Source organism: Polyodon spathula, chromosome 22 (assembly GCF_017654505.1).
Source record: "Polyodon spathula isolate WHYD16114869_AA chromosome 22, ASM1765450v1, whole genome shotgun sequence".
NCBI lineage: Eukaryota > Metazoa > Chordata > Actinopteri > Acipenseriformes > Polyodontidae > Polyodon > Polyodon spathula.
Genome location: NC_054555.1, coordinates 17,201,775 through 17,222,501, shown reverse-complemented (window position 1 = coordinate 17,222,501; position 20,727 = coordinate 17,201,775). Strand labels below are relative to the sequence as shown.

The following is a 20,727-nucleotide window of genomic DNA, read 5'->3' as shown; positions in this document are numbered from 1 at the left end:
ACCCCCTTAGATTCAATAACTGGTTACGCCATCTTTAGCAGCAATAACTGCAACCAAATGTTTTCTGTAGTTATTGATCAGTCTCTTACAGCGCCGTGGAGGAATTTTTCTTCAACTCAATGACATTTGTATGTTTTTGAGCATAAACTGCTTGTTTCTGACCCTGCCACAACACCTCAATGGGGTTGAGGTCTGGACTTTGATTAGACCATTCCAAAACTTTAAATTTCTTGTTCTCCAACCATTCTGATGTAGACTTACTTGTTTGTTTCGGATCATTGTCTTGCTGCATGACACAGCTACGCTTCAGCTTCAGCTCATGGACAGATGACCTGTAGAATTCTCTGATACAGAGTAGAATTCATGATTCTGTCAATGCTGGCAAGTCATCCAGGTCCTGATGCAGCAAAGCATCCAAATCATGACACTACCACCACCGTGCTTGACCATTAGTATGAGGTACTTACTGTGGAATGCAGTGTTTGGTTTTTGCCAGACATAACGGGGCCCATGTTGGCCAATAAGTTCCGCTTTTGACTCATCTGTTCACAGAACATTGTTCCAGAACTCTTGAGGATCTTCCAGATGCTTTTTGGCAAACTTGAGACGAGCATTCATGTTCTTCTTAGTGAGCAATGGTTTCCGCCTTGCTACTCTGCCATGAATTCCATTTTTGCCCATTGTCTTTCTGATGGTGGAGTCATGAACACTGACCTTAGAGGTGAGAGAGGCTTGCAGATCCTTAGATGTTGTTCTAGGTTTCTTTGTGACTTGTGCATCTAGCCACCCCAAAGGGCTCTCTTTGACAAACCTCGCCTCACTGGGGGCTCTGCTGTTGTTGCTAATTCTGTGCTCGCTTCCTTAGTTTTTCTTTGCTTGTCTTTGCCTGCTGCCTTTTCTCCCATGTCCCTCACCATTGCTGTTATCTCCCATCCACCTAAGAATAACTGCTTTTATTGCAGTTTTTTCAGAATTCTTCTCCCTCCTATGCACTTCTACTGACTGACTCCTGCTCCTAAGTGACTTGAACATTCATTTTGACTCGCCTTCCTTCCCCCTAGTGACAGACTTCAACACATTTCTAGACTGTCTTGGACTCTCAATCTGTCAACGCCCCCACTCACACCCGAGGACACACCCTGGATCTGCTCATCACCAAGGGTCTTGACCTCTCAAAACTCTCCGTCTCAGATATCTCTCTCTCTGACCATTTCTTAATCACTGCTAATATTAATCTCCCTGCTCCTTTCACCGCTACTAATACAGTTGTCTCATTCCGTCCCAAGAATCTGCTGAATCCTCTGAAACTCTCGGATTGGGTCTCTTCATCCCCTCTAACTGGTACTCTCCTGTCCTCGACTAACCTTGTCTGTCTCTGTGCTTCTGATCTTGCTCCTTCCATTAAGCACACTTTCAAACTGTCCCTGGAGTCAGGCTCGGTTCCTGCTGCCCTCAAGCTGGCCCAAGTTATGCCAGTATTCCAAAAAACCATCCCTTGGGGCTCCCGAGTGGCACATCCAGTAAAGGCGCTCTTGCACACGAAACAAATGAAAGAAGCACCAAACTTTGGTGTCATTTTTTTTCTCTCAGACTCCCTCTAAATACTACTACAACCCACAAAAAGATCTGACCAAATTCAATAGGATATATATATACAGTATAAAAACCCTTTAAACTTAATTAATAATTTGATGTGTAATAAAATCTGGTTTAATTTTCTGGAATTTAAAACATACACAGAAAATAAATCCATAGGAAGTGTAAAAGCATGTTGATTTGAAAGATCTTTCTTTTATCATGTACTTTACAGCTCCAAAAAAAAGCTTGCATTCCTGAGCAGGAGTCAAGCTGGGGACAACATCATTTTTAAAATATTACCTTCATTTTAGCTTCATAAAACATGTGCCTGCTTATGGGCCTTTAATTTATTGATTTAAATAATTTACTGACTCTATTTATAGCCCTTTCATAACAAAAACATGCATCTTTATTGCAGTCACAGATAGCTTTCTGCCTAAATGAAAAACACATGTTATTTTTTTTTTTTTTTTTCTGAAGTGTCTGTTCTGGCCTGTTGAGAGGTGCTAATGTTCACTTCAGTCACAGTGCGCAGTAAGTATGGCTGGGCCAAGTATTCCAATTTGCATCATCACCCCATTAAGAGCTTTTTAAACCAACTGGCAGTAATTAAAACTAGGGCTAATCTTGGTTTTAATCATATATTTAGTTGATACAATTACTACATCCATCTCATTTAAGTTTGTTTTATTACTGATGCTATTATTATTATTATTATTATTATTATTATTATTATTATTATTATTATTATTATTATTATTATTATTATCAACCAAAAAACAACCCAACATAAAAACCCTGTTTTCCTATTTCTGAATTTTCTTTATAGTTTTATATTTATTTACAATCCAGCATTTGTTGTTAAAGTGTTTGAACCAACTGCTGAATCACAATGGAGTCATTTTATTACTCACCTTACTGCATTTACAATGATCCTCTTCCTTTACAGTTGCATTTACTCATAAACGGATGTTTTTCATTGCCATTTTAATAATAATAATAATAATAATAATAATAATAATAATAATAATAATAATAATAATAATAATAATAATAATAATAATGTGTCAGTGCTTAATAGCTACTGCCATAAAGTAATTTATTTTATCTAGATATTTTATCTAGAGGCTGCAATTTGTAAACTAATCTGACAATAATAAAATCACACTAATGCATGCATTAATTTCGTATTTCCATAATTAAGACAGCTCAAACATGATTAGTACCTCCCAAATCAATGTTGGTGAAAGCTGTAAACCTGGCACCGTCATGGATCAAAACAAATTGTGTAGTAAACTAATGCATGTAGAGCCAGAATGGCAGATGCCAAACTACAGTTTCAGCACCTTTTCAAATCATAAAGCTTGGTTCACTATCACAGCAAGCCAGTTTCTTTCAGTTTGTACCAACCTCCAGGCCATATTGGGGTGTGATGAAGGATGACAGGCAGTCTCAGCCAAACTGAGCACCACTTCTTTTAAAAAACATTCCCCTGTACTTAATTAGCTGAAGTGCCTTTATTAAATCCACACACCTATGTACTGTAATTGCTATTTTAAGTCTGAGGTGTCGATTCAATCAATAACAGTGCTGTTGATGGCCTGCTTAATATCCTGTTTTATGTAGCTATTCAATCAAACTTTCAGGCATACGAGCTCAAATACTTGTGGAAATTTGATCCATTAAACCACAGATTTTATTTAAAAAATACGATTAACTGTGTCCATAGAAAAGGGAAGTAACATGGGTGTGTTTGACTGAATTTTTTTTTTTTATAACCCAAAAGTCTAACTATGGGTCAAACTTATTTTTTTCCTGTGAAAGTGGATATGAATCTAAGATTTGAGCTACATCCCTAATAACCAACCCCCAGACAGTTTTCTGTCTGGAACCAAAAAAAAAACACCATCAATCTGTACAGCCTTCCACAGCTAGAGCACCACAGCCTGCATGTGCAGATTAATGGTGGTATGCATTAGTTACAGTGCTTATCAAGGAACCAGTGTGCAGTATCGGGAACAGATGACTCCTGGCACAGAGGAATGCACTGCACATAAGGAAATATACAGTAACTAAAGTTAAAATACATGTAACCCCCCCCCCCCCCCCCCAAAAACAAAACAAAAAAACAAACTGAAAGAAACTGGCTTGCTGTGTGAGTGAACCAAGCTTTATGACTTGAAAACATGAAAATGGAACTACACTGCTCTCCTACAAGGATTGAATACCTGTAGAACAACCCCCATCCCTTTCAACATCTTGGTATGAATTGATCCCATATTAAAATATATGTGCAAGTGAACAATTCTGTCCAACTAGTGCAGCGGTACCCCATATATCCCTATAAAGTACTTCAGAACTTCATCGATTCAATAGCTGACTTCTGGCTGATTACAGGATGATAATGGCCCTGGAATTACGAAAACATGCTTCTGTCTTTTCAACTATGTAATTCCAGGAACATTATCAAGGTCAGGCTCAATCCTCTTCCTAAATTAAACAGTTGTTAATCACTGTTAATCAATCCATATATATATATATATACCTCAATTCGACGGGGCATGGAATCTACAAGATGTTGAAAGCGTTCCAAAGGGATGCTGGCCCATGTTGACTCCATTGCTTCCCACAGATGTGTCCAGTTGGCTGGTAGTGGATCTCTACTCCGAATAGCTCATTCCATCTCATCCCAGAGATGCTCAATTAGATTGAGATCTGGTGATTGGGCAGGCCACTGCAGTAAGCTGAATTCTCTGTCATGTTCATATAACCATTCCTGGACAATCCTAGTCAAATATTTCTCCACTTTTATCAAGGTGCCCAATGTGTGCCATGAAAACACACCCCACACCATCACACAACACCACCACCAGCCTGCAATGTTGATCATGCGGCATGATGGATGCATGTAATGTGGTTTTCTCCATACCCTAGTTCCTCCCATTAGCGTAAAACAGGAGGAACCGGGATTCATCAGACCAGGCAATGTTTTTCCAATCCTCCAGTGTCCAGTGTTTTTGTTCTTTAGCCCACTGCAACCACAGTATTTTGTTTTGCTGAAAGAAGTGGAACTCTGTTAGGTCGTCGGCTGCCATACCTCATTCGTGTCAAGGTACGATGAGTTGTGCATTCTTTTATGGGTCTTTCGGCACCAATGTTGTACTGGACTGTCAGTTGACTAACTGTAGCCCGTCTATTGCTCTGCACAATTTGTGTCAGCCTTCTTTGGCCTCTTTCATCAATGAGTCATTTTCGACCACTGGCCTGCCGTTGGCTGTATGTCCTTTGGATGGTGGACCATCCTTGATACACAAGGGAAACTGCTGAGTGTGAAACACCCAGCAGCGTTGCAGTTATTAAGAACATAAGAAAGTTTACAAACGAGAGGAGGCCATTCGGCACATCTTGCTCGTTTGGTTGTTAGTAGCTTATTGATCCCAGAATCTCATCAAGCAGCTTCTTGAAGGATCCTAGGGTGTCAGCTTCAATAACATTACTGGTGAGTTGATTCCAGACCCACAATTCTCTGTGTAAAAAAGTGCCTCCTATTTTTTGTTCTGAATGCCCCTTTGTCTAATCTCCATTTGTGACCCCTGGTTCTTGTTTCTTTTTTCAGGTCAAAAAAGTCCCTTGGGTTGACACTGTCAATACCTTTTAGAATTTTGAATGCTTGAATTAGGTCGCCACGTAGTCTTCTTTGTTCAAGACTAAACAGATTCAATTCTTTTAGCCTGTCTGCATATGACATGCCTTTTAATCCCGGAATAATTCTGGTCGTTCTTCTTTGCACTCTTTTAGAGCAGCAATATCTTTTTTATAGCGAGGTGACCAGAACTGCACACAATATTCAAGATGAGGTCTTACTAGTGCATTGTACAGTTTCAACATTACTTCCCTTGATTTAAATTCAACACTTTTCACAATGTATCCGAGCATCTTGTTAGCCTTTTTTATAGCTTCCCCACATTGTCTAGATGAAGATATTTCTGAGTCAACAAAAACTCCCAGGTCTTTTTCATAGATTCCTTCTCCGATTTCAGTATCTCCCATATGATATTTATAATGTACATTTTTATTTCCTGCGTGCAGTACCTTACACTTTTCTCTATTAAATGTCATTTGCCATGTGTCTGCCCAGTTCTGAATCTTGTCTAGATCATTTTGAATGACCCTTGCTACTACAATAGTGTTTGCCACTCCTCCGACTTTTGTGTCGTCTGCAAATTTAACAAGTTTGCTTACTATACCAGAATCTAAATCATTAATGTAGATTAGGAATAGCAGAGGAACTAATACTGATCCCTGTGGTACACCACTGGTTACCACACTCCATTCTGAGGTTTCTCCTCTAATCAGTACTTTCTGTTTTCTACATGTTAACCACTCCCTAATTCATGTACATGCGTTTCTATGAATCCCAACTGCGTTCAGTTTGAGAATGAATCTTTTGTGCGACTTTGTCAACAGCTTTCTGGAAATTTAAATAAACTGTGTCATATGCTTTGTTGCATCCTTTGTTGCATCCTCAAAAAAATCAAGCAAGTTAGTTAGACACGATCTCCCTTTCCTAAAACCATGTTGACTGTCTCCCAGGACCCTGTTACCATATAGGTAATTTTCCATTTTGGATCTTATTATAGTTTCCATAAGTTTACATATAATAGAAGTCAGGCTTACTGGTCTGTAGTTACCTGGTTCAGTTTTGTTTCCCTTTTTGTGGATCGGTATTACGTTTGCAATTTTCCAATCTGTCGGTACAGACTCAAACCGGTGCACCTGGCACCTACTACCATACCCCATTCAAAGACACTTAAATCTTTTGTCTTGCCCATTTACCCTCTGAATGGCACTGTCACAAAGACGGCTGTAGTAGATGACATCAGACCAGAAATTAATACACAGCACTGCGAGTAAAATAATGAATGAATGCACTGCTGCGCGGTTTGTTATTATAAAATAAAACAGGACAAAAACAGAACACGGCACTGGCAGTCAAAACAAAGAGACAAACAAAAACGAACTACACAGACAAACACGGTGAGCTGCTATTTTACTTTACGTTATTATTTGTATTATTACCTCCATCTCCAATCCCGTTCTACACTCACCGAACACACAAAAACCCAGAGTGAGTGAAAACATGCTGCTTTTATACAGCTGTACCGAGATTCGATTGCTAATCAATCATTCAATTGGAGTCGCGGTACAACTGCACGTTAATTAATAAAGTGCAATTCCCCGTGCTCACATATTATTACTTTTTACTTGCACATGAAGTGCTGTGCAATCCTCATGCCTAAATACAAGTATACATTTGAAACACTCGTGTTACACAGACCTGTTTATATCCCATGTACCAATGACTATGCACCAACATTAACACACAACCTATAACACAAAATACACACAAGGGTGGGCACTTTGCCAGAGGCACACATACACAATCCATGTCTCAATTGTGTCAAGGCTTAAAAATCCTTCTTTAACCTGTCTCCCCTTCATCTACACTGATTGAAGTGGATTTAACAGGTTACATCAATAAGGGATCATAGCTTTCATCTGGATTCACCTCATCAGTCTATTTCATGGAAAGAGCAGGTGTTCCTAATGTTTTGTACACTCAGTGTGTGTGTGTGTATCTATCTATCTATCTATCTATCTATCTATCTATCTATCTATCTATCTATCTATCTATCTAATATATATATATATATCTATATATATATATATATATATATATATATATATATATATATATATATATATATATACTACCGGTCAAAAGTTTTAGAACACCTCCATTTTTCCAGTTTTTATTGAAATTTATGCAGTTTAATGTCTCAATGTACTCTGAAATTAAAGTATAGCACAAATAAATAATTGGAGATAAAAAAGAAATCATGGAATAGTTTTGTTTAACAAAATTTTATCTAAATTTTTGACTCATCAAGGTAGCCACCTTTTGCAGATATAACAGCCGAACACACCCTTGGCATTCTTTCTACAATGGAAATCAAATATTGATGGAAAAGTTCTTCCCAGCACTGTTGCAGAAGTTCCCACAAATGTGTTGCACTTGTAGGTTGCTTTGCTTTCACCCTTCTGTCCAGTTCATCCCAAACCAGCTCGATGGGGTTTAAGTCTGGAGACTGTGCTGGCCATTCCATGATTTGAAGCCTACCGTCTTGTTCTTTTCTTCTAAGGTAGTTCTGACATAGCCTGGAGGTATGTTTTTGGTCATTATCTTGCTGTAGGATGAACCCCTGACCAACTAGGCATATACTAGAGGGTATTGCATGGCGCTGAAAAATGCTGTGGAAGTCATTTTGGTTCAGGGTGCCACTCACTCTGTGCAAGTCGCCGACTCTGGATCCAGCAAAAGAGCCCCAGACCATCACGCTTCCTCCTCCATGTTTGACAGTTCGTGTCACACACCGAGAAATCATCCTTTCGCCTACTCGACGGCGTACAAAAACCCTGCGTGATGAACCAAAGATTTCAAATTTTGATTCATCGGTCCATAAGACCTTCTTCCAGTCTTCAGTAGTCCACTGGCAGTGCTTCATGGCCCAGGCAATCTGCTTTTTCTTATTTTGCCTTCTTAGCAATGGCTTTCTTTCTGCCACTCGACCTGTCAAACCTGCAGCTCGAAGTCTTCTCTTCACAGTTGAAACTGAGACTTGCTTACTTCGACCAGTGTTAAGCTGTGCTTGAAGCTGTTGTCCTGTGAGCCGCCTATTACGCAAGCTGTTGACTCTCAGAAACTTGTCTTCTGATTCTGTTGTGGCTTTGGGTCTGCCAGACCTCTTCCTGTCAGAGTTTCCTCCAGTTTCCAAGTGCCTTTTGATGGTGTAGGAAACTGTACTCACTGACACCTTGGCTTTCTTTGCAATTTATCTAAAGGAAAGACCTACGCTTTTAAGGGTTATAATGGTCTGTCTGTCTTCCTTTGTTAATTGCTTTTTCTCGCCATTATGATAGCAATATACTACTTCCTGCAATACAATACTGTCCAAATAATGCTTAAGAGGGTGTAGTAACACAATCTGTTCCAACACTGCTTTTATACAGACAGAGGGTTTGTAAGTAATCAACAAAAGTTGGAACACCTGTAGGACTTGTTAGCATCAACTTTCAAGACTTAATTTACTTCCATTGCTGCAGAACAGCTGTAAGTTGTTAACCCATTACTTGTTCCCTGAAAAAGGCCTTTTTGTATAACTCTGAAATGTACATTATTTTTCAGTTTTTGGTAACCTAAACTTTTTTTTTTTTTTTTAACCTCTGGCAGTTTACCGCTTACCTTTGTACCATTTCAGGTTATTCACTGGACTTGAACTGCTTAAATTTCAATAAAAACTAAAACTTTTATATGGCCGATATATGTAATATATATATATATATATATATATATATCCTATATAATATACTATATATATATATATATTAGATATCTATATATATATATTAGAATAAAGACTCCTTGATCCCTAAAGTACCAATGCAGGACCATTATAATCTTGTGCAGTACCAGCCCTGGTGTCAAATGAAGATGAAATAAAGAACAAATGCTTCACTCCAGACATTCTGCATTCAATCACCTGTCCTCATAGAGGCAGAGCTCTGATGAATAGAAGTGTGAGTAGCATCAATTATATTTCCATTGTTTCATCCCTATACTATTGCATCCTGTTTGCACACATTCTGAGTGGATCTGGGTTCTGTTTCTTTGTTTTCTTTAATTTTGCCTTCACCTGACTTTGAGCTGCTTTGAGTTTGTCTACAGAATCCTAAGAACCAGGACTGAACAGACCTCCTCTTTCTATTCAAGTCACCTTGTCTTATACTCACACTGATTTAAACATTTAAATAAGTCAACATCGGGGCAACAGAATAATAAAATTACATTTGAAGATGTCTTCAAGTTACCATAACAAAAACACAAAAGCAGAGATCTTGCCTTTTGGTCCAGGTCAGAGGTCATTCAAGGTCAAGAGATGGGAACCCCCCCACCCCACCCCACCCCTGTCTTTATGAGAATTGGTCTCACCAGGATTTAGTGTAGCAAGCTAAGCCTCTCCTCTAGAATAATGCCAAGACTCTAATTTGTTGAGTGCATGTTTAATAATTTAAGACAGACTTTGAAATACGACCAAGTGAAACATTAAAGTGCCACAGAATGAATGGCTTCATCTGGCTTGCTGCCATTATAAAAGATCATAGCCTTGGAATCAAAGTCCAAACATAGTGCCAGCACCATGGTCTTTAAGCACCCTGGCTTACATGAAATGGTTGGGTTAGGTAAATCATAGCACAGTATCCAGACAGGAGAGTAGATAGCAGTGGTTGAGGTATGTGTATAGCATTTTCAAAACCCATAAAAAAAGAAATATACTGAATCATTTCTATACACTGAGATTATCTGAGCAGGTCCTAATAGATGGATATCTTGAAATGCCTCTAAGAAAAATGGCCGCAAAGAGGCAGTTAGTTGTATCAAAATTCAATCTAAAATGTATCTACTTTTGGACACTTTGAATTATTTTATATATGAACATAAAATATGGCTTTAAAATATCACAGATAAGTGTGAACAATATATCCTAGAATACTCACACCTAAAAATGTACATTTAAATATGCCAGCTTGCATATTTGGAACGATCAAAACAACACATCTACTGTATTTCAAACATAAGATTCTATAAAATAAATCATTAACTTGAATCTCTAGAGTGAAGCCAATTTACACGTTTCTAAAATAACCAGGGCCCATACTGTTAAATTTGCAGTTGCTTCAGACATATTTCATTTTTTATACAGGAAGAAATGTAGCATGCAAAGAAGATAGGTTAGAAAAAAAAGATGAATGTTTTCAGAGATTTGTTCTGTAATTTCTCCCCAGTTTCAGTTACCGGCATTCATGCTGGGTAGCCCTGTGTTCCCTGCAAAAACCTCTGAAGCCGTGGTGCGCTCAATTAAAGTATATGCAGAGATCGGTCAGGGCCCGTCCACCACCACACTTGGACACAAGGTGCAAAACAGACATTGAAACATTAGTGAACAGACAGGTCATCTTTCCACACACAGCAGTCTTATATCAACACAACATCACAAGTCATTAAAGATGCACTTCCTTCTTGTGTTCTGCCAGACCCAATACAGATTCTGTCAAACTCTGTAGTGAGAGGGCGCTGGGGGGATTCTAAGTAAACACTTTTCACTGGGACAGCGGTTTTCCTTGAGAAATTCTATTGAAATTCATTATTATGGCTGTACTGAAGAAACCCTAGCAGGACCATGAGCAGACCATAGACTGGGAACACATATTATACAATCGCCCTGACCCAGTAATACTGCTATGAAAATAGATTACATTGGTGATATTTCCATAGTTTTGACACACCAATGGTATTATCCAATCAATGCACACTAGAGAGCCAATGGTACAATATTATACAACTTTTCTGTAAGTGTTATATAGAGCATAAAATAATCCTGTTTACTTCCTGTGCTGTCCGTCATCAGACCAATTGACAGGTAGCGACAAACAGCACAGGAAATGATTAGGTATTGTATCAGAAAACAAAGGCAACATTTTATAGTAGTTGATATGTCTTTATATCCCAAATTATATGCAACACATGACAAATAAAAAGGTTTTAAAAAATAGATGCTAAAATCGTGGCTAAATTAATGACAATTAAATTCACAACCTCCTGATTTGTCATAAGAAGTAAATCAAAAGATTGCTCTTCTGCTAAAATTTGAGAACCAGAGCCAAGATCCCTTGAAAAGCAGCACAGTGCATCTGGGCAGTTTATTAAAGAGATAGTACTAGGGAGTACAGAAGGACAAAGGCTGTTCTTGTGGATTATTACATTAACATGGAAGGCAACAACCTTTTATTACATTTGAGAAAACAGTGCCAAAACTAAGAATTCAATTATTCTGAGGGAAAACTATGTTAAGCAGACAAATGTTTCAACCACTGCCGGTGTCAGTGGGGGAGGGTGCCAGAGATGTAATTTCACCCGGGCCCAGCCTTGTGGCTGTTTCTTTTTTTTCTGAGCCCATTTCAGTGGCTAAACATAAAAAATATATATATGCCGTCTAATCTACTGGGATTACAAAAATGAACCGTAGGAAGGTAGTATTGGCGGACTGTCAATCAAAACACAAATTTGCAAATCAGATCTCACAGATTGTCTATTTGTAGGCGGGACGGAGAGTGAGCGCTTTGGCAATAGGTCAGTGTTAAGGTGTTAAATTCAATATTTAAAAAAAAACATGTTTGTGGGATTAATTTGTTAACTGTGTTCATAGAATGTTGTTTTCACTTATTAGAGGTGTTGAATTTTTGTACTTGCTAACATTCAGTTAAAAATCAAATTGATGCCTATGATTAATACATTTTTGTGACTAATTTAAATATATTAATATGTTTTAATGTTAACTAAATTGAGTTATTATTCAAATTGATTCATCTTGTTACATAATTGATTTATTAAAAGGTTTGGATATATACTATTACATGATTGATTTCTGTCTTGTTCACTGTCATGTTAAAATAATGTGAGAATATGTTTTGTTGTGAGGTAAAGGTTTTCTTTAGGTTGTGCTGCATGTTTTATCACATCCTTCCTTGAGGAAACATGTTTTCACACGTCCTCCCTTGAGGAAACATTTTGTTTCTACCCCTCCTTTGAGGAAAGATGTTATGTCCACAAGCCCTCCCTTGAGGAACCATGTTGTTTTCACACATCCTCCCTTGAGGAAACGTTGTTTCCACCTACACCTTAAGGAAACATTGTTTCCACCCCTTCCTTGAGGAAACATGTTGTTTCCACTCCTCCCTTGAGGAAACATGTTCTTTCCACTCCTTCCTAGAGGAAACATGTTCTTTCCACCCCTCCCTTGAGGAAACATGTTCTTTACAGCCCTCCCCTGAGGAAACACGTTGTTTCCACCCCTCCGTTGAGGAAACATGTTCTTTCCACTCCTCCCTTGAGGAAACATGTTCTTTCCACCCCTTCCTTGAGGAAACATGTTGTTTCCACTCCTCCCTTGAGAAAACATGCTGTTTCCACCCCTTCCTTGAGGAAACATGTTGTTTCCACCGCTCCCTTGAGAAAACATGTTGTTTCCACCCCTTCCTTGAGGAAACATGTTGTTTCCACTCCTCCCTTGAGGAAACATGTTGTTTCCACCCCTTCCTTGAGGAAACATGTTGTTTCCACTCCTCCCTTGAGAAAACATGTTGTTTCCACGCCTTCCTTGAGGAAACATGTTGTTTCCACTGCTCCCTTGAGGAAACACGTTGTTTCCACCCCTTCCTTGAGGAAACATGTTGTTTCCACTGCTCCCTTGAGAAAACATGTTGTTTCCACTCCTTCCTTGAGGAAACATGTTGTTTCCACTCCTCCCTTGAGGAAACATGTTGTTTCCACCCCTTCCTTGAGGAAACATGTTGTTTCCACTCCTCCCTTGAGAAAACATGTTGTTTCCACTCCTTCCTTGAGGAAACATGTTGTTTCCACTCCTCCCTTGAGGAAACATGTTGTTTCCACCCCTTCCTTGAGGAAACATGTTGTTTCCACTCCTCCCTTGAGGAAACATGTTGTTTCCACCCCTTCCTTGAGGAAACATGTTGTTTCCACTCCTCCCTTGAGGAAACATGTTCTTTCCACCCCTTCCTTGAGGAAACATGTTGTTTCCACTCCTCCCTTGAGGAAACATGTTGTTTCCACCCCTTCCTTGAGGAAACATGTTGTTTCCACTCCTCCCTTGAGGAAACATGTTGTTTCCACCCCTTCCTTGAGGAAACATGTTGTTTCCACTCCTCCCTTGAGGAAACATGTTGTTTCCACCCCTTCCTTGAGGAAACATGTTGTTTCCACTCCTCCCTTGAGGAAACATGTTGTTTCCACCCCTTCCTTGAGGAAACATGTTGTTTCCACTGCTCCCTTGAGGAAACATGTTGTTTCCACTGCTTCCTTGAGAAAACATGTTGTTTCCACCTCTTCCTTGAGGAAACATGTTGTTTCCACTGCTCCCTTGAGGAAACATGTTGTTTCCACTCCTTCCTTGAGAAAACATGTTGTTTCCACCCCTTCCTTGAGGAAACATGTTGTTTCCACCCCTTCCTTGAGGAAACATGTTGTTTCCACTGCTCCCTTGAGGAAACATGTTGTTTCCACCCCTTCCTTGAGGAAACATGTTGTTTCCACTGCTCCCTTGAGGTACATGTTGTTTCCACCCCTTCCTTGAGGAAACATGTTGTTTCCACTGCTCCCTTGAGGAAACATGTTGTTTCCACCCCTTCCTTGAGGAAACATGTTGTTTCCACTGCTCCCTTGAGGTACATGTTCTTTCCACCCCTTCCTTGAGGAAACATGTTGTTTCCACTGCTCCCTTGAGGTACATGTTCTTTCCACACACTCCCCATCGCTTAGCCAGGGCTCTGCTTCTATTTTGGTACCTGAACATATTTCTGGCAAAATGGAAAGGAGACACATTAACTAAGGTAATAGAGCTCATGGTCTGTACATAATTAAATGACAAACCACAAATACTATACTACCTTAAAGTAAGTACATGTTTCAGTTTTAACTAGGGATGCACCAAATCCAGGATTCGATTTCGAATTCGGCTTGAATACCTACTTTTTGAGCAGGGATCAGATTTGGTCGAATACTTAGGATTCAGTGAGCAGAATCCGAATCCTATATCTTCCCATTTTAATAATCCCTCCAATGTGTGAAATTATTCTTTAAATAAAACACACAAGTTATGTTAGTTGAACATAACTATATTTAATAACAAGAACATGTTTGATGAACTCTGTCGCAGCTCTCAACTCCCTAAATTACTGGTGGCGCACGTACCAAACACGTCACACAGCTTCTGAATGCAAACATATCCCCGTATGAAAACATATCCCTGTATGCAACAGCACATTCACATCACACTTTTCGTGGAGCAGTTATGCAGTAAACCTGTAATATACAGTAACAACAAACTGTTGTAGACTTTTGTGCTTTGTTGCTTTGTCTGAGATGTGTTCTGAGGTCATAATGAGAGGGGGAAAAAAATTGGTGCAAAGAAATATGTATTTTTTGTAACTACAGCTGTCAGATGTGCAAGACGCTGCTGAACAATATGCTTTGGTAAATTGCATTACGTTATTGTAATGTGCAAATACAAGTTGAAAAATTTGTGAACTGCTGTTTTATTAAAATAATGTGCAAACTATTTCATAGCCTATTTGATATGTGTTACACTCAAGGTGCATTTAAATCAAAGTGGGTTTTATTTCGCAGGGGGATTCAGGTCACTCATCATGGTAATTTCTTCCTCATAGCATCTCAGATAGGGCTGTAAACAGGCTCCAGAATTTCGGATCACTTTAAGGCAGGTCAGGTTTTTAGCTCACCTCTCTAAACTGCAATGTATTCAACATGTAAAGTGAGTGTGAATTGCTTCAGCAGTTTAGTAAATGTATCTAATTGTTTAGTAGTGGTGGTGATTCTATCCGGAGAGCCTTGTAACAATGATTAATAGTATTGCTTGAATTTTTTTATACAGTAAACAATATCTATCAAAATAGCGCAGCACCATTATTATAGATAGCTTTGCACTCACCTGCACTCTTTCATTTAACCTTGTGACAGTAGGTAAAGTTTTTATTTGTTTAATATTTGTGCTTCACACAGTCCCACCCAGTCAGCTCTCCTTTCTTGTAAAGGTAAAGTAAACAGTTCTGTATTTTGACATTTCAGTTGTGGGGGGAGGGGGGTAGCAGTAAATTGTGCACATTTCAAACTGAAATCTTATTCAGGGATATATTTCCATTCGGTAATAAAAAATACTATTAACTAAAAGGCTCAAAACTATAGATTGTGTGTGTCCCTTGTTAGTAGCTGCCAGTCCATTTTTCAGTCAACAGTTTCCTTCAGTTTTCTTGACAGTTTTTGTAGATTCAGTATTTGGTTTGGTATACGACTGAATCTTTTGAGATGGATTCGGAATCCCACAAACATTGATTCGGTGCATCCCTATTTTTAACATTCTTGTCCTATTGTTATTTTTGCATTTACCATGGTTTACCATGGATTGACAAGTTATGGTTTACCATGCTGTCACTATGCTTTAATATACTTTGTAATGCTTTTACTAGGAAAAACTTTAACAAGGGACATCTAGGGTCAAGCAGACTATGTCAGCCACAGGAAAAAATGAATGTATATGTGGCAGGCTGGCGAGTGGATAGAGGCCCAGAGACAGTCTGAAGTTCAAAAAAATAACTATTTTATTATAAATAACACAAAATAAAAGTGCACAAGGGCAAAATAAAGGGATTTAAATACAAAAAAAAAAAAACAGTACAAAAAACAAACTTACAAAAATAAAGGTTTCCAGGCTGGGCAATGCCTTCACTGGATGTATAAACCACAAACCACAAACCACAAACCACAAACCACAAACCACAAACCACAAACCACAAACCACAAACCACAAACCACAACCAGCTTCCTCAGCTCCCTCCTCCCAAATGAGAAGCAGAGGCCTCCTTTTATGTCAGGTGGCTGGGCGCTGATTGATCGTTAATTAACCTAATCAACTAATCAAACCCAGCCACCTGAACATAATAAACCCAGGCAGGTAGGGGAAATTAACCCCATCCCTGCCAATTTAAAAAGGACAGAGCTTTGCTCTGCCACAGTATATATATTATTATTATTATTATTATTATTATTATTATTATTATTATTATTATGACCCTTTGCCAGATTGAAAACTTTTATAGTAGAATATGCTTTATAAATTAATAGAGTCTGGATTAATTTGCTTGACTGAATAAAATGATGTGTCTCAGGAAACTGGGTGATAGAATCTAAAACTGCGCCAGAATGTCAGATAAGAATTGTTTCTAGATCATTTGTTAACGTTGTCTCTAAACAAGTTTATATTTCAAAGTGAAAGGCATAGCCATAAATAAGGGGCAGCCTGTCGTTCCTGCTTGTAAGAGAGTGAATAATTATGGAGACAGTGCTTCATTGAATGAGCTTCAGGCTACAATTCCTCGCATCTTCAAATGCATTCTCTGCTTTTCTGAACTTGTGTGGTTCTGTGAGTGAATTAGCTGTAAGAATTGAGCTATTGCGAGTTCCAATTTGTACACAACGTATTGACGGGTTGTTGCAATCCCAGCAGCATGCTATAGAACAGTGTACTTGAAGGGTTTGTAACCCAGAGGACAGGGAGGTACAGACAGGCAAGATACAGTAGATGCCGTCTGCTACAGTGGAGCTCCTCTCTCCAGCGCTGGACAAGGTACAGCAAACAACGCTCACCTAACAGTGAGAGCATCTTTTCAGAAGGTTGGGTGACCCTCTACTTCAATATGTCACCAATATTAATTCATTTCAGTATACATTGTTTTAGATACCCTCAGTTATTTTTTATCTTGAGGGAGAGTAATACCTTACAATTTAAAACAATTTGTGACATGGAGAAAGCACCAGAATTGGTAGTAAAGGACACTACCTCGATATTGTGTGATAATATCACTTCATAATATAGGTGCCTAGTTTTGGGCAGTAATGGACATGTATCTTAAGGAACGAAAATGGGACTTTGAGAGGTATACTGTATATCAGCAAGTGTTGTTGTTTTTTGGTATGTATTATTTTCAAGCTTTAAAAAAAAGTTCCTTTGAATTATTTTCCTTTATTGGTACGAGCCATGTGTTTTGGAGTTCCAGTCATTCCTTTTTGTGTTTCCATGTCTTTATATTTTGCCACAGCAGCTTCAGAAGCTTCAGACAGGAAAACATTATGATGTAGGAAGACATATTTATAGGAAAAACAATATATATATATATATATATATATATATATATATATATATATATATATATATATATATATATATATATTATATATATTATATAAATAGTTTGTAAATATTGTATATATTTGTATTAGGGCAGGGATTTCAGAAAGAGTCTCTGCCAATTTAACCTGAGCACATGTATAGGAAGAGCTGGGAAATCCTCAGTTTAAGCCTGGGACTCAGAGAAAGTAGCTGTCTGTACGATCTCTCCCTTACAGTGCCATAGCTGTGATCCCTGAGACTCAGAGAAAGTAGCTGTCTGTATGCTCTGTCCATTGCAGTGCCATAGCTGTGATCCCTGAGACTCAGAGAAAGTAGTTGTCTGTAAGCTCTCTCCCTTACACTGCCATAGCTGTGATCCTCCTGACCAAGCCTTAATGGCCCACAACTATTTTTTTTTTTTTTTTTATAAAATCTGCTGCTGTATTCTGTATTTCTGTGCATGATTCCTGCTTTGCCCACCTGAACATCACACACATTCTTCAAAACCAAAAAGTTTGACAGCAGCTGTACTGACATGTGTCCCAATAGTGTGTTTTGCAAAGGACCAGGTCTAAATCTGGCAAAAAAAAGGAAAATGCATCTTTAGGGTAGGTATACCACCATTGTTTCCATTATTCTGATTTAGTTACATTGAGATTCTTAATTGAAACACAAGGAAACCTGTTAATTTCTTATCTCAATCTGCTGTCTTCATAAAATAATGATGCTATCCACAGTACCTAAATAACAGTCATTTCACAATCTTGGTATAAAAATTAGCATATCGGCCTAAATATCACTGACAAACTTAAGCAGTTAATGGTCTAATACTTGCACCTCAACTAAAATATGCAATAACCAAGGCTTCAGTAACATTACAATTCCCCATTCATGTTTTGCTGTTGATCTTTATTTTCACTCAAGCGATGTCCTTTTCCCTTGCCAATTCAATAAAGGATAACATAATTATTAGGAGTCAGTTTCTCTCACTTATAGATGTATATAAGTGATAAGTTTCTTATATATATATATATATATATATATATATATATATATATATATATATATATATATATATATATATATATATATATATATATATATATACCTGCACTGCAGCAATTCCCATGTAAATTGAAGGTCAGAGGACTCCTCCGACCCCCCCGCCAAGCCAATTGCCTCTTTACACCCAGGAGGATGCTGGCAGGCTGTCAGCCTCTGGAGTCTGCCTGAGCTCAGCAGCGCCTTGGCCAGTGGGCAGAGCCAATGCAACACTCACTGTGGAATCCCCAGCGAAGATCTGAACCTATACACAGCCAGGACGAGAACCTGCTCCCTGAATGCATGACTCACACTGCACATCACAAGGCCGTGCCCTTCCGCGGCGTGCATCCCTGCCCATTCACTTCCTCTTACAAGGAATAGTGCAGCACAGCTTAGGATGGGTCGTAATACCAGAAACACAGCAAGTGAGCAAACTGATCAAACTGAGCGCTACCATCAAACAAAGACTGGGACAAGAAGCGGACTTTCCTTCAGTCTGAGTGAAACATTAAATATCAGCAGAAAAACAATAGGATGAGCATGTGAGACCAAAGAGACTAAAATGATTATTTTTTTTAAAACCTTTTATTATACCATTAACAAGTCTCCTTCGGTTTGAATTATTACAGTCTAAAAATCACCTCTGAAACAAATATGAATAATCGATACACTCTTACATCACAGTACATAATGTGACTGAAGAAAGGAAAGGAGCTGTATTCTGTTGATGTAAACAGAACTGAAAGACCTAGCACAGAGAGCTGCGAAAATAGGAAGATTACACTCACTTACTTGCAAGAGAGTTGGTTTATACCATCTATGTAGTAACACACGCCTCCATTCACACAGAAATTCTTCTCTGTTTCATTGCACCTTCTTGCATGGCCTGACCCAGATGACAAGGTTGTTGTTACTGTAAGAGAAAAACACACAGAGAAATGTTATGCAATGGTGGAGAAATGAGAGAGCACACAACTTTGACTATAACATCTACTAGCACCACACCAACAGGATGTACTGGTAATTTACAAGCTGCTTCATCAAGTACCAGTACGAATGGTTAAATTTATTTTAATATAAGCATTTTCTAGATATTTAATTCAGACTCTTGTCTGTGTGTCATGCTGTGGGGAATGGGTTGTTACTTCAAAGCTGATTAGATAAGGCACAGAACACAAACTGTGTTAACTCTTTGAAGCTCACCTTCCAAAATGCTATCTGATTGTCTCCTAAGGTGTCATAAAACATGCCAAGTGACTATGTGGTTGTTCCATTATTGTGTTAAAAGTCAGTTAAAATGCTTTAAGAATCATTTTTAATTACACAACTTGCGGACACAAGTTTAATAGTTATTTTAAGTAGGTTTCCCAATAAATCTGAAATGTTTTGTGTTTTAAATGAATATTATAAACTAATAACTATTTTTAAATATTATCATTTGTTTCTATTATGACGTGTTTTATAAGCTTGTAATCGTAATTTTGTATAGAAACTGAAACTGAAATTCGCATGCTTCTCCAATGAATGTAACTAAAGTTATAAAAAATAGGTTTATATGATAAATGTAAAATCCTTTGATAAAAAAATAGACAGATACATTCCAGGGGGGGAGAAATCAACAAAAAAACAGAAGGGAGACCGCATCAAAACAAGAACAACAACTCAGGTAAGACAACCATTAAATGTATTTATCTAAATGCTAGAAGTATCAGAAACAAAATTGTAGAACTTGAAGCTACTGCACTAACAGGTAACTATGATGTGATAGGTGTTACAGAAATGTGGTTGTCTGAGAGTGATGGGGACGAATATAATATTTGTGGGTATACACTGTATAGGAAAGGCAGGCAGGACAGAAGAGGAGGAGGGGTAGCGCTATACATAAGAAACAGTCTTGAAGCCCAGGTGTTAAACCTGGACAAAGAAAATAAAACCGAATCAATATGGGTCAGAATAACGGACAAAAATTCAAAGGGCATAATAATAGAAGCATGCTATAGACGGTGAGCACAATAATCTGTTATATAATGACATTAGAAATGCGTGTAGCAAAGGAGAAGCCATACTAATGGGGGATTTCAACTTCTCCCATTTAAAATGGGAAAACCCGGTGGGTAGCACAAAGGATGAAATTGAAATGGTGGAAATGACAAATGACTTCTTCCTAACACAATTTGTCAAGGCACCGACTAGAGGGGAGGCATGCCTTGATTTAGTCTTTTCAAAT

The 20,727-nt window shown here is 38.3% G+C and overlaps 1 protein-coding gene across 2 annotated transcripts in view; it reads right to left on the bottom strand.

Annotated features, from left to right (window-relative positions):
* LOC121297251 (pro-neuregulin-2, membrane-bound isoform-like) overlaps positions 1-20,727 on the bottom strand; it is a 178,714-nt gene that overhangs the window by 48,944 nt on the left and 109,043 nt on the right. For both annotated transcript variants that reach the window (XM_041223435.1, XM_041223436.1), the window contains exon 4: positions 19,293-19,413. In XM_041223435.1, coding sequence (XP_041079369.1) covers positions 19,293-19,413 — 121 coding nt within the window. The remainder of the gene's footprint in view (positions 1-19,292; positions 19,414-20,727) is intronic.